The following is a 12,527-nucleotide window of genomic DNA, read 5'->3' on the forward strand; positions in this document are numbered from 1 at the left end:
TTAATGTTAAATATCATCGGATACTGAAGTGGGAGCTTAGGAGTTATGCTTAGTATAGCATTGGAACAATTTATATCCCCAACAAAAACCTTTCTAAAACCACAAAAAATCACTTCCTTCATCAGAATATCCTACCTGTTAAATATAAGCGGGTAGCACAAATAGATCTATGCATTAAAAGCAGCAAGTGTCTGAAAAACATTACAACTTACATACAAAAAAAACTTCAAAAACACTCCACATAAATAAATTTTACTTGTCTGAATTTTTTTTATGTACAGACATGCATCTTTTAATGGTTTAAAATAAAAATAAAAAATAAGAAAAGTCTAGTTATTTCCATGCAGTGTCCAGAAAGAGGTGTTGTTCAGCTTGTAGGGCACCACAACTGCTTCCACCCACCTCCATCATCATCATCATATGTAATAACTTTTTGTCACAACAAAAAATAGTGGCTGGTAAAATATTTGAGTGGCTGGTAAAAAATTTTGTCCACCAGCCACTATGGCTGGTTTACAAAATTTTTAATTTCCACCCCTGATTACAACAAAAACAAATTGAGCAACACAAAGTGCCTTACCTCCTTGGCTACTTTTACATTTGAAGAGTGACCAGGTAAACATCTGATATGTGCTCTGAACTTAATAGCTTCTGAATTCTCTTTGTGTAAACTATCCTGCTCTCTGATTGTTCAGGCACTGGTGAATGACATCCACACCATCCAACCCAGCGTCAATGGTATCAACGAAGTGGGCCTGTACCTCAAAAAGGAGGCAGAGCCACCGTTTGCCATCCACATCCAAAAAGAATTGGACGAACTTAACTCTCAGTGGGAGAATATCTGCAAACAGGTATGTCACATTTAACCATCCTCCAGCTCTGATTTACTAACACATCTTTGGTGGGGGCAATTTTGGATTTCGCACTTCCATCTAATTCACAAGGTTCTCGCAAAGTGTCCCAGTCATTTGAACGATGTCTGACTTCCCTGGTGCAGTTTTCCCACATTTAAATAAGGTATTATGCTGCATTTAAAGGAAAACTCACACATATTTATGAAAATAAAACGTCATGGCAAAAGTCATCTGATTCTCAAAACATGGTCATTGTTATGGGAGAAAAAATGTTCCTGTGAGGACAAGGCAGATTGTGATTGTGCAGTAAGGACACCTTCATTCTTCTGTGTTCTGGTGCAAAACAAGTGTTAATTGTTCACATCTGCTGGGTGTGTTTGCTTCACCATATAAATAGCACTCAGAAATGGAGCAAAAAGCAGGAACAGATGTTGAAGCTAAATTGGAGCAGATAGCATGCGGTAGTGAACCTGCCCCTCTGTATATTTTTGTTTAAAGTACAAAGTACTGGTACAGGCATTCATATTCCTCTTCTGTGTAGGCCTATGCAAAGAAGTCGGCTCTGAAAGGAGGCCTTGATAAAACAATGGCATTAAGGAAAGAGATGCAGGAGATGCAGGAATGGATCAACCAGGCTGAAGAAGATTATCTGGAGAGAGACTTCACATACAAGACCCCTGAAGAACTACGCAAGGCTGTCGAGGAACTCAAGGTTTGTAAATTGAGCATAATCCCAAGAAACAGAGCTGCAGGAATGAGAAGTGTGAGCGCAAGTTTAGAACCGAGTATAAAAACATACAACACAGAAGGCCTAGCATTAAAAGTTGTATGAAAAGTTTAAAAAACTTATTTTGCAAAATTAGTTACACTTAAAGTATTATTTGAACTCTCACCTACTACCACATTCCATTTTAGTCAATATCTGTAAAATTGACTAAGTTAAAGCCATTTTCATGTTTTTGCGGATTAGATGACTCCAACAGTTATTGGCATAGTTTTAAGGTAAGATCTTGTGTGATGTGTAGTGCTCAAAATATGTGTTGGGGAACGCTTTCATCTCCTAACAGACAAATGTGAATTCAGCGAGACTGCAATTGAAAATTTGTCCATTTCCTTGCAGTTTTGAGTTGCCACCTACTGTCCAACAAATAAGGTCTCAGCAGACCAAAAAGGGGCAGGTCTTCCCAGCCTCTCTGAATGGGTGGGTTAGACTCATGAAGTGTGATTGGCCCAAATAAACTAAAGGGGTTTAGGAGGCAGGTTGGACACACAAAATGTGATAAGCCAAATCCACAGAGTCAGGAAGTAGAAAGCACCAGCTTACATTTGCCAATGTTTCAAGGAATTCTTGGACCATTTATTTATGTTCTGTCTTACAATAAAATTAGATGATGCAATAAACTATTTTTAACCTATGTGTCTTTTTTTGTTAAAACCTTTAATGTAGATAGTGACTATACTTATCAGACTTTGTATTTTTACACATCATTTGTTGTATAACTCTGATCCCTTCATATATTTAAAAAATGCAACCAGAAGACCTGCACATGGACTGTTTTTTTCTGAAATTAATAACAGGCATGACACTTTTATTAAAGCCTTCTAAATATGTCAGTATGGTTATTAGAATCTGTTTATTCTTTAGCTTTTAGCTATCCCCTAGTTCAGCTTTAGCAAATTTAAGCTTGCATGTCCTATTTTGGAACATCCTGATTCAGCCAATCATGTTTTGCAATCCAATCCGCCCATTCTAGGCGGACACTCCCACTTTGTGGACAACCCATCGCTTTGTGTTCTGTAGGGAGACTTCTTACTCAGCATTTGCATCTACCCGTAGCTAGTTAGCTTTGATATAATTATGACTTATATCAAATATGGTTTAACACTTTAAGTCAGCTGAGTTAAAAAATAAAGACAAAAAAAATAGGTTTAACAGTTGTTTACAGACTTTTCATGAACCAGGCTTGAAGCAGGATACATTCATGGATAGTTCATTGAAACTTGGTCTTGAATTCATCCATCCATCTTCTTCCGCTTATCGGGGGTCGGGTCGCAGGGGTAGCAGCCTAAGCAGGGAGACCCAGACTTCCCTCTCCCCAGCCACTTGGGCCAGCTCCCCTGGGTGAATCCCAAGGCGTTCCCAGGCCAGCCGAGAAACATAGTCCCTCCAGCGTGTCCTGGGTCTTCCTCTGGGCCTCCTCCCGGTGGGACGTGCCCAGAACACCTCACCAGGGAGGCGTCCAGGAGGCATCCTCACCAGATGCCCGAGCCACCTCAACTGGCTCCTCTCGACGTGGAGAAGCAGCAGCTCTACTCTGAGTCCCTCCCGGATGACCGAGCTTCTCACCCTATCTCTAAGGAAGAGCCCAGATACCAAGTCTTGAATTCTTTACAAAAAAAAAAAACTTTTTCCTGTGAATAAGCAGTGTGGGTGTCAACATTGACAGATTCATAGTTAGGGCTCAGATCCAACCTTTTACTTTCTTTTTTTTTCATGAAATTGACCGGTCAATGGCAATAATGCCCCCAGGATGCTTTTCTTTTATTGCTGAAATCCTTTTCACTTACAGCTTTGAGATTATTTTTTGCCAGTTCCTTACTTCTACTTTTCACATTCTTTAATTTTTTTCCACCAGTTTGCATCAAGTTTTTTGTCTTTAAACACTTTATAATATATTTTTTATGTGAATTTCTGGCTCTCTTTGCTTTGTTAAATCCCAGTAAGCTTCAGCAGTAGAAGTCTTTCACCCTGCTTCATGAAAAACTAACGGATTTCAATCTCCTTGTTCTTACTGATATTGCCCTCCTTGCTCTTCTCAACTTTTCAACCTCTTCTATACTCCCACATTCGACTCTGAATGGAAACGAAACTCAGTTTATTCTTTTGTTCTGCTCAGTTTTTCTGCTCCATGCCTCAGTGGAAGAGTATGTGCTAAAATGCTTCTTTCCACTTTTATGTTATTGTAGCCATCCCTCAGTCTACTGCATATTTATCTTCCAGTTTTACTCTATTATTTAGAAAATATTAAATATTTTTATTGCACCATTTTCTCAGATTATGAGCTGATATTGTTGGCTTCTGAGATAGCAGGCAGTATGAGATCTGTTTTCAGTCACCACTTAGCTTGTAGCAATTGGCATCCCAAGGTTTGCACCTTAAAAGGGATAAAACAAAGGCTGCAAAAACTATCACATAAAAAGTATTAAAGGCTTTTATTAGGAGCCAAATAATTTACATCCTCCTATGATAAGCAAAAAAAAATCAGAGAAAAAAGTAGGAGGAAAAGATTCTTCCTGCCACAGCCAATTGAACTTCAAAAACCCAAATGTGCTCAAACTCAGTCAATCTTACAGACATTGAGTGAAAATGTGGCATAGTAGTAGCTGAGACATATCCCCAAAGCTTTTTTGGTAAAAAATTTTCCATTACCTATTTGAGTCAACTCTGTCAGTCCGTTAGCCCCATAGCTGTCATGATCTATGGGGTGGATTTGAATTCAATTTTCAGGAAATAATCCTTAGATGTACATCTACAAATAAATAATGTTTGAAAAGTGGCATTTGTTTTTTTCTTTCTTTGTCTGTTTGTCAGAGGGCCCAGGAAGAGGTCCACTCCAAAGAGCTGAAGGTGAAACTCCTGACTGACAGCGTGAACAGTTTCATTGGTAAGGCCCCGCCCACGGCCCACGATGCTCTGCGCTCAGAGCTGGACGTGCTGACAGCCAACTATCAGCGCTTGTGTAGTCGACTGGATGGGAAATGTAAAACTCTCGAGGTGCAGTATCCTAGTCTTCTTCTGTCTTCTGTCAAACTTTAATAGGTTGTTTAGAATTTTAAGTAAATGGTTTTATATTGTTTAAGCTGCCATTAAGGGATGTAATAATATTTTTACATGGTGCAACTAGACTAAAATGATCACTTTCAGAGAATTATCCCTCAGCTGTTTTATTATGTAGACGAGTATAGAGTATAGATATTACATAAACTATTTTATTTACCAGCTGAACATTTTGGATTTGTAAAACTGAACTCATGAACTTTAGTAATGAAAGACAATATTTATCACTCAGCTTTGAGCCCCATCTTGGGCAATGTTGTTTGATGTTTGCAGACGACATTGTGATCTGTAGTATGTAGGGAACAGGTGGAAGAGAACCTAGAGAGGTAGAGGAATCTTTTTTTACTGTTATTTTTTGCTCATTTTCACTCTAAATCATCAGTCTTACTGACTTGTAAACTGTTAACCATGTCGTTAATGCAATAAATTTTTACTAAAAAAATTGTTAATCTTCTTCCCTTTTTTAAGAAGATTATCAGCAACATGTTCCTTTGTTTAGCACTTAATGATTGTATATAATTAGCTTTTCTGAAAGGTAATCTCTTTTTCTCACCTGCTGCTATAAGGCAAAGATGGAGCAATAATGTTTTTTTTGCCTGTGTCTGTGTGTTTGTTTGTTTGTCTGTACAGGTAGCAAAATATCTCATGAACCCCAAAAAGGGATTTTAATGAAACCTTCAGAAAGTGGGTCAACATCTACAACTGAATAACATTTAGAGTCAGTCTAATTCAAGATGGCTGCAACAACAAAGCAATCTTAGCAGTCACAAAAACTACTATAACTCAGTTTTATGGCTATTAAGCTAAACTGTTGTGGTAGTAGCTGAGACTAATACCCAACAAATATTCTGACAGACTGTGCAAGATCTTTTGTTTAAAATTTTGCCATTGCTTATTTGGAGTCAACTTACTTTGATAACAGATGACTATCGCTTGAACCCCTACAAGGCCATCAATAAAACTTTCAGGAAATATTCAGTCGATGATCATCTACAACTGATAAAATTTTGAAGCTAATTCAAATCAAGATGACCCCCACGGCCAACTGACCTTAAAAAACTGGTTATATTTAGTCAGTTTTACACATTTTTTGCTATCGTTTGATGCGGTAGAAGCTGAGTACAGTACTCTAAGTGTTAGTCATTGTGTAAGATTTTTGCTTAATTCTCTAGGATTAATTGTTTGATCCAACTCTGTTAACAAAATATCTCATAAACCACTGAACAAAAATGATTGAAACTCTCATAAAGTAATAATTGAAGGCTTGTCTACAACTGATAAGCTTTTGGAGACCACTTTAATCAAGGTGGCCAACCTTAGCAAACACAAAAATGGATATAACTTAGCCAATTTTACAAATATTGAGCTGGAGTCAGTCCAATTTAAGATGGCTGCCACAGCTAATTGACATTAGCAATACAAAAATGGCTATAACTGTCAATTTTACAGATAATGAGTTAAAAGTTAATATGGTAGTATCACAGCACATATTTTGAGCATGAGATCTTGCATAAGGTTATTTACAAGGTTCGACCAAAACAACTACAACTTTATCATTTCTCAGCAAAATAAATTGATCTTTGTCTAAAACTCTGGCCTAAAAGGCAGCAGGTGATATACAGACCTTTAAAGACTGCTACAGCTATTCTTTTTTTTTTTTTTACATTTTACAAAACTAGAAATGCTGTTAAATGAAATTACTTTTGTGATATCTGTGTTTTGGTTTTGAATTTTTTCTTTTAATAACAGTTGAGCAGCAGAACAACAACTTGCCCCAAGAGAGGTGATTATATATTTTCTACTAGGGATTATACAGTGACACCTTTGGAAAGCTTGTTTCTGTTCATGTTGTCAGAGGGTGGATGCTGTATATATTATAAGACAGGAGGGAATGGACAGTTAGTATGACTGCACAACATTGAGCTGTTTTATTCAATTTTAAATATGTTCTTCAAATTAAAGCTCAATGAAATTAAGCAATATTTTATGAGCATGTAAACCCTAATGAGTAACCTCAAAAAATTATTCAGCTAAAATTGTATGATAAAAATAATTTAAATAGATACAAAGAGAATATCTTATTCAGGTGAAAATGTTTCCCTGAAAAATTATGTACACTGAAATCTCTTTAAATTGACTATGAGGTGGCAGTGGTTCAGGTGCTGAAACAGTGGCCCAATAATCAGAAGGCTGGTCACACCATCCCCCCTATGTATGGCAGAAAAAACACAAAGACTAGCACAGAAAGCAGAGTAGTGTAGCTGTGTATGAGTGAATAGTAAGGGTGTAACGGTACTTCTAGGTCACAGTTTGGTACTTATTTTAGTATGAGGATCACAGTTTGCTGCATCAAGAAAGAAAAACAAATGCTACTTTTATTTAATTCTTTGTTACAGACAGTAATTCACTTAGAAGCAGAAACAAAAAAAACCAAACCATTCTTTTTAGTGGGGAGGGTCAAAAAGGAGCAATCATGTACAGCACGATAAGATTTGTCAGCTGAAAACTTAACTGTAAAATAAAAGTCATACATTGCTGTCTATTTGTATCATATCTGAACTGTAAACAGTAACTGCACAGTAATTTTTTGAGAAAAAAATTATGAAAATAAAATAAAAATAAAAAAGACTTCATGCAAAATAAAAAGCAATGCAGAACTGAATAATATTTCCCAATGTGAGAATGCAAAGTAAATTAAATGTAAAACACAAACTTCTCAGCAAGCTGAGTGCTAGTGTGAAAAAATGATGCTTGATATTAGGGATATTAAATAAATATACTAATTGCTTGCCACAATACTTTTCAAAGGATTCTACGCGACACGATTGCTTGCTATACATGCATTGTCTTCCTTCACTGCAGCTGTCTGTGATCACTGGCACCACAGAAGTTTTTACAAAGCACTAATTTGAATCATACATGTAGGTCTTTAAGCTTCTGTGTGCTATTCTAAACTAAACATGCTTTTGTTGGTGTAGAGTACTTCAGATAGTATTTTCCTTTGTTTCCTTTCTGTCACTAGCAACCAAAGCAAAAAAGTTAGGTAAAATGGATTATCTGTGACTGACGTATTCATCATCTAATTCCCTGTACTCAACCTAAACATCTGTACCGAACCACCACTGTACAAATACATGTACCATTATACCCTTAGTGAAGTTGAAACACATTTAAAATAAAAATCTTGTGCAGCCTAAACATGGTTTAAAAATGTTATCCAAATGGAATTCATTACTGAGAGCATTAAAAGTATTCAAACAAAAAGAAATTCTTGAAGGAATGCATATCGCCTGTCACCATACATGCCAAAATTTGAAACAAAGATCCTGTGCAGTCTGTTAGCATGCTTTTGAACTGAGCACTGATAACACAACAAATGGTCTCTCTCCTCTTTAGCATGAAGAATATGGTATCTGTGACTCCCAAAAAGAATTTCAAATTTGGACTTGTCTGACCACAGACAAGTTTTCCAGTTTGCCTCAGTCCAGTTTAATTGAGCTTTGGTCAAGAAAAGACGACAGTTTCTGTATGATGTTCACATCTGGCTTCATCCATTCACACCATCAGTGTGTGAATGGGTGGATAACTGATTGTAGTGTGAAGCACTTTGGAGTCCTCGAACTTGATGATGCGCTATGCAAGTGCAGACCATTTTCTAAAAATGGTCCAATTTCTTGGTAATGTAATTTAATTTTTACTACGTTCCAATGTAAATAAAATGCTTATATGTGCAAGGTTTCTCTCAGAAAAGAGGCTAAGCCTGGTGGTAGGTGGCAGGTCACCGGCCGATCGTCGGCCGACCGTGATTTAGTAAAAAAAAATGAATAAAGTTGACAGGAAAGTTAAAAATATGGCTATTTATTATGTGATATACTGTAAAACTACAGTTTAACAAAAAAGCACTTTTGAAATACTTTTTTAAACAAAAATACATTTAAAATAAATACTAATTGTTTGCACCTAATTTGAATCCAAATTTGAGTCACATTTACAAATAAATTAAATTAACATGAATGAAAAAATGCAAACAAGGCACCAACACACGTCTCACATCAAGGCCAATGAATAACAACAGAGAACTGAAAATTAGAGAGATGGTGTCCTGTACTCTGCTTTTTGTGGCACAGGCTGCATGTTGGATCACTACATGTAACAACAAAACAAAGCATATCTAATGCTGAAGTTAATAGCATCATTTTACTGGTAAACAAGGATAATATTTTCACTAAGCACAAAACATGCTTACCATATTCGGTTTTGTAAAGCCACGCGCTGAATTTTAGCTCAACTAACCATTGTTGGTCAAACCTGCTCATTCGATGTTTATTGCTGTGGCTCCGATGACCTGCTAACTCCAACTGTAGCTGAAGGAGGGTCGGCCTCAGGGCTCATTAGAGTCACACAGGGCTCCACGCTAATACAGGCGAACCAGCTCCGCTAGAGCACCGAAATCATCCCTTACGAATGGAGCGCGGCACGCACGGTCTGCGCCAAGTTCTAAAAGGTGCACGACGTGATACTGCACGGGACCTTCGCGCAGGGTCAGGGACAGGGCAATTGCGTCACTGTTGCCTCGCGTACCCACGTGCAGTGAGGTAGATAAAGGCAGCAGTTTTGGGGGTGCGGGTGAAAAAAAAAAAAAAAAATGACGTATTTATAATAAACAAGCAGAGCTTAGCCTGGCGGCAGGGTCAACAAAGCCTGGCGACCCGCCAGGCTTTTAGTACTCTGAGGGAAACCCTGTATGTGTAAATTATTACATTCTATTTTCATTTACATTTTACACAATGTCCCATTTTTTTCAGTATTGTGGTTGTAGATATACTGATTAAACTTGCAAATGCTGAGTAGATGCTTTTGTGTTAGAGCTCTATGTGTGAATATAAAGCTAACAAAAGCAGACAGCCACACTCTGCTGCTGTCACTTGTACTTGTAACACTCTCATTTCCTTTTTTGTTTTCTCAGTGTCTCCCACTTTTATTACCTTCTTTCTCTCTCCTGTTCATCGTATGTCTTATATTTGAGACACTCATATTAGAGTTATTAAAAAGTATACCCTATGAATTTGAGAGCTTTGGGTAAAACAAACTGAGTACTTCTCACTTCAGTTCTGTTGAGCTTATATCTATACCCAGTTCACAAGTCCTCTCAATGCAATTTATAAAACACAAAACGCTAAAAGGTCCAATGTGAATTTATGCAGTCAAATTTATTTTAATTCAATCCAGCTGTCTTGAATGTTTTAATTTTATGAAGATTTTGTCTTGCGATTGATTGATGACCTTCCAATTTTTTGGAAATGACCTTTAGCCATTCCCAGATTGATGGGCAGCAGCAGCTGCTTCTGTAAGGTCATTGCTGATGTTGTTCCGTCTTGGCATTTTGTTAACACTCACCTGTATGCTCAAGAGCAGCAAGCCAACAAAACCTGCTTTTATACAGGTGATCAAACTGGTGATCAGTTAATCAATACATTTGTTCAAAAACACGTGTTTGATACTAACCCCAACCTTTAATTCTTATGAAAGTAGTACGGATAGACCGTGTTGCATACTGCTTCTGCTTTCATTCTTTTCTATAAACACTGTGTGTGTGTGGGTGTGCGTGTTTGCAGGAGGTTTGGGCATGCTGGTGCGAGTTGCTGTCTTACTTGGAACAGGAGAATGCTTTCTTGGATCAGCTGGAGCAGAAACTGGATGAAACAGAAAACTTGGAAGGAAGAGCTGAGGAGCTGCAGGAAGCTCTGGATGTAAGTATCATGAGAAGGCAGAAGACTCTCCACAGTCTAACTCTGTTGGAATAAAATGGTTATTCGGTTTTAGACAAAGGAACAAGAACTCCTTTTATATTACAAGACTCGATGGTTATCTTTATTCAGTTCAGAATTTAGAAAAGGACAATGATTCCTCATACAGCTTTAAGTAGTTTATTGCTAAAAATAGAAACAGAATTACTAAATACAATAAATGTGAGAAAATTACATTTTTGTTTTGTTGAGTTTGGACAAAATAGCTTGAAGGCAATCATGATACCCTGATATGCCCTGATGCACTCTAAGTACTTGCCAAAAAGGTCCTATTTTCCACATCCTTGAGGCACTCTTTTCCACCCTCAACACCTGCCCTGGGCAACTTTTGGATCACATGTCCACAACGTTGCCACAACCAAGATCACACCCTAGGCATGCGGTCAACGTTGCTGGTCCTGTTTCAGTTTCTCAAAAACCCAGCCATGCTGGTGCGCATGGGCTCTATTCCATGAATATGCTGCCACCACTGTCTCCCATGCTTCATTTTTGGGGCCACCTTTATGAGAAACCACCACAACTTCACTGTGGAAGTTTTGGACACTTTCAAAACAGTCTTTAACCTATCACATGCAATTGGGAGCCCAAGAGACTAATAATGTGTATCTAAAAACCTTGCCATGACCCTTCAAAAACTATTCACATTCTGGTTGATGGCTGAAGAAGATTGATGATGGTGTTGTCATTTCTAATCCCAGGGCAATAAGCAAACAGCAATGGTGCTAGAAGTGACCTGATAACAGTCTGTCCAGGACTTTCAGGATGGGTTAGCTTTTTGCTTAATTGTTGGAGACAGATTATTCACTGAGGATGTCCATGTTGTTTCGCATTAAGGGAAAACTCTAGAAGTTGTGATTAGATGAAATCATGGTAATCAAATCAGCCTGAAGCCTTTTATAATCTATTCTGCATTGCAAAGGTGCACTAGGACCTTCTGTGACTGACTGCAAGCTGCCCAGAAACATTTTTATGCCAATTTCATATAAACAAGTACTTATAAAAACACAAAATGCAAAGAAAATCAGAAACAAAGCATCAACATGATACTAATTAGAATCTCTGCAATTTCTTATGAAAAAAAAAAAAAAAAAAAAAAGTTTGACTAAATGTACATACATAGGTGATATCAGTGCAGCTGACCCAAATACTTGGATAAATGTAACCATGTTCTTGTCTCAAGAGTCCCATTAGATTTGTGGACATTAATTCAGTTTTAATATCGATGGTTGGTCTTATGAAACTGAATGAGTTGCAAAGTGTCAGGTAAACTCATTGAGGGTAAGGTGAAGGCTGTGTTGAGAACAGGTGAGCTGAACCCATTTAAAAACGTATATGGGCCATTTGTACAGGCTTCCATTAGACTAGTATTTCACTGTGCCTCTCTGAAGACTTCAAACCATCCCTACAGATGTTTTGCTGCTGAAAAACTGATTTGTACATGGAAGGGAAAAGTAGTGCTGGGCGATATGGAAAAAAATCCTATATCACGATATGGATAATTTTATATCATAATAATGATATATAACACAATATACCACAATTACGTACGTTGTCAGTTATTCTCTGAAAAATATGAAAAAATAATCTAATTTCTTACTTTTTTCAAGCTTTATTTTGAAGTGACATTTAACTGAACTTTCACAAATGAGATTTGCTGCATTTTAGTGCAGCAATATATATGTATCAAATGACAACAGACTCCATTATCTTCGGCCGGCTATAGTTTTACTTTTCGCAACTTTCCCCGGCTCTTTTACAACTTTTTTGACCTTGCACTTTTTGGATTGTTAAATATTCTTTTTCGTGGTTCTTTTTTAAGTGATAGAAGAGGTTTGTTGTGTTGGCGTCAGATGAGAAAACAGTCTAATAGCAGAGTTAGCATTAGCAGAGTTAGCATATTACCTTTTTCTGCTCCGTGTCGGTCTTCTTGTACCAAATCACAGACGTCCCCCCTCGTTTTGGTAAAAGTCTTTCTTTTTGGGCTGCCTGCTAGCTGTCTCTACTTGTTGCAACCCCGGGTTTGATACT

General features: G+C 37.5%; 1 protein-coding gene across 4 annotated transcripts in view; it reads left to right on the forward strand.

The window, feature by feature from the left end:
- The window catches only part of dmd (dystrophin), a 272,414-nt gene that overhangs the window by 95,388 nt on the left and 164,499 nt on the right, over positions 1-12,527 (forward strand). For all 4 annotated transcript variants that reach the window (XM_037973934.1, XM_037973936.1, XM_037973937.1 and 1 more), the window contains exons 14-17: positions 696-851; positions 1,396-1,566; positions 4,447-4,629; positions 10,308-10,442. In XM_037973934.1, coding sequence (XP_037829862.1) covers positions 696-851; positions 1,396-1,566; positions 4,447-4,629; positions 10,308-10,442 — 645 coding nt within the window. The remainder of the gene's footprint in view (positions 1-695; positions 852-1,395; positions 1,567-4,446; positions 4,630-10,307; positions 10,443-12,527) is intronic.

Source organism: Kryptolebias marmoratus, linkage group LG23, assembly GCF_001649575.2.
Source record: "Kryptolebias marmoratus isolate JLee-2015 linkage group LG23, ASM164957v2, whole genome shotgun sequence".
Taxonomy (NCBI): domain Eukaryota; kingdom Metazoa; phylum Chordata; class Actinopteri; order Cyprinodontiformes; family Rivulidae; genus Kryptolebias; species Kryptolebias marmoratus.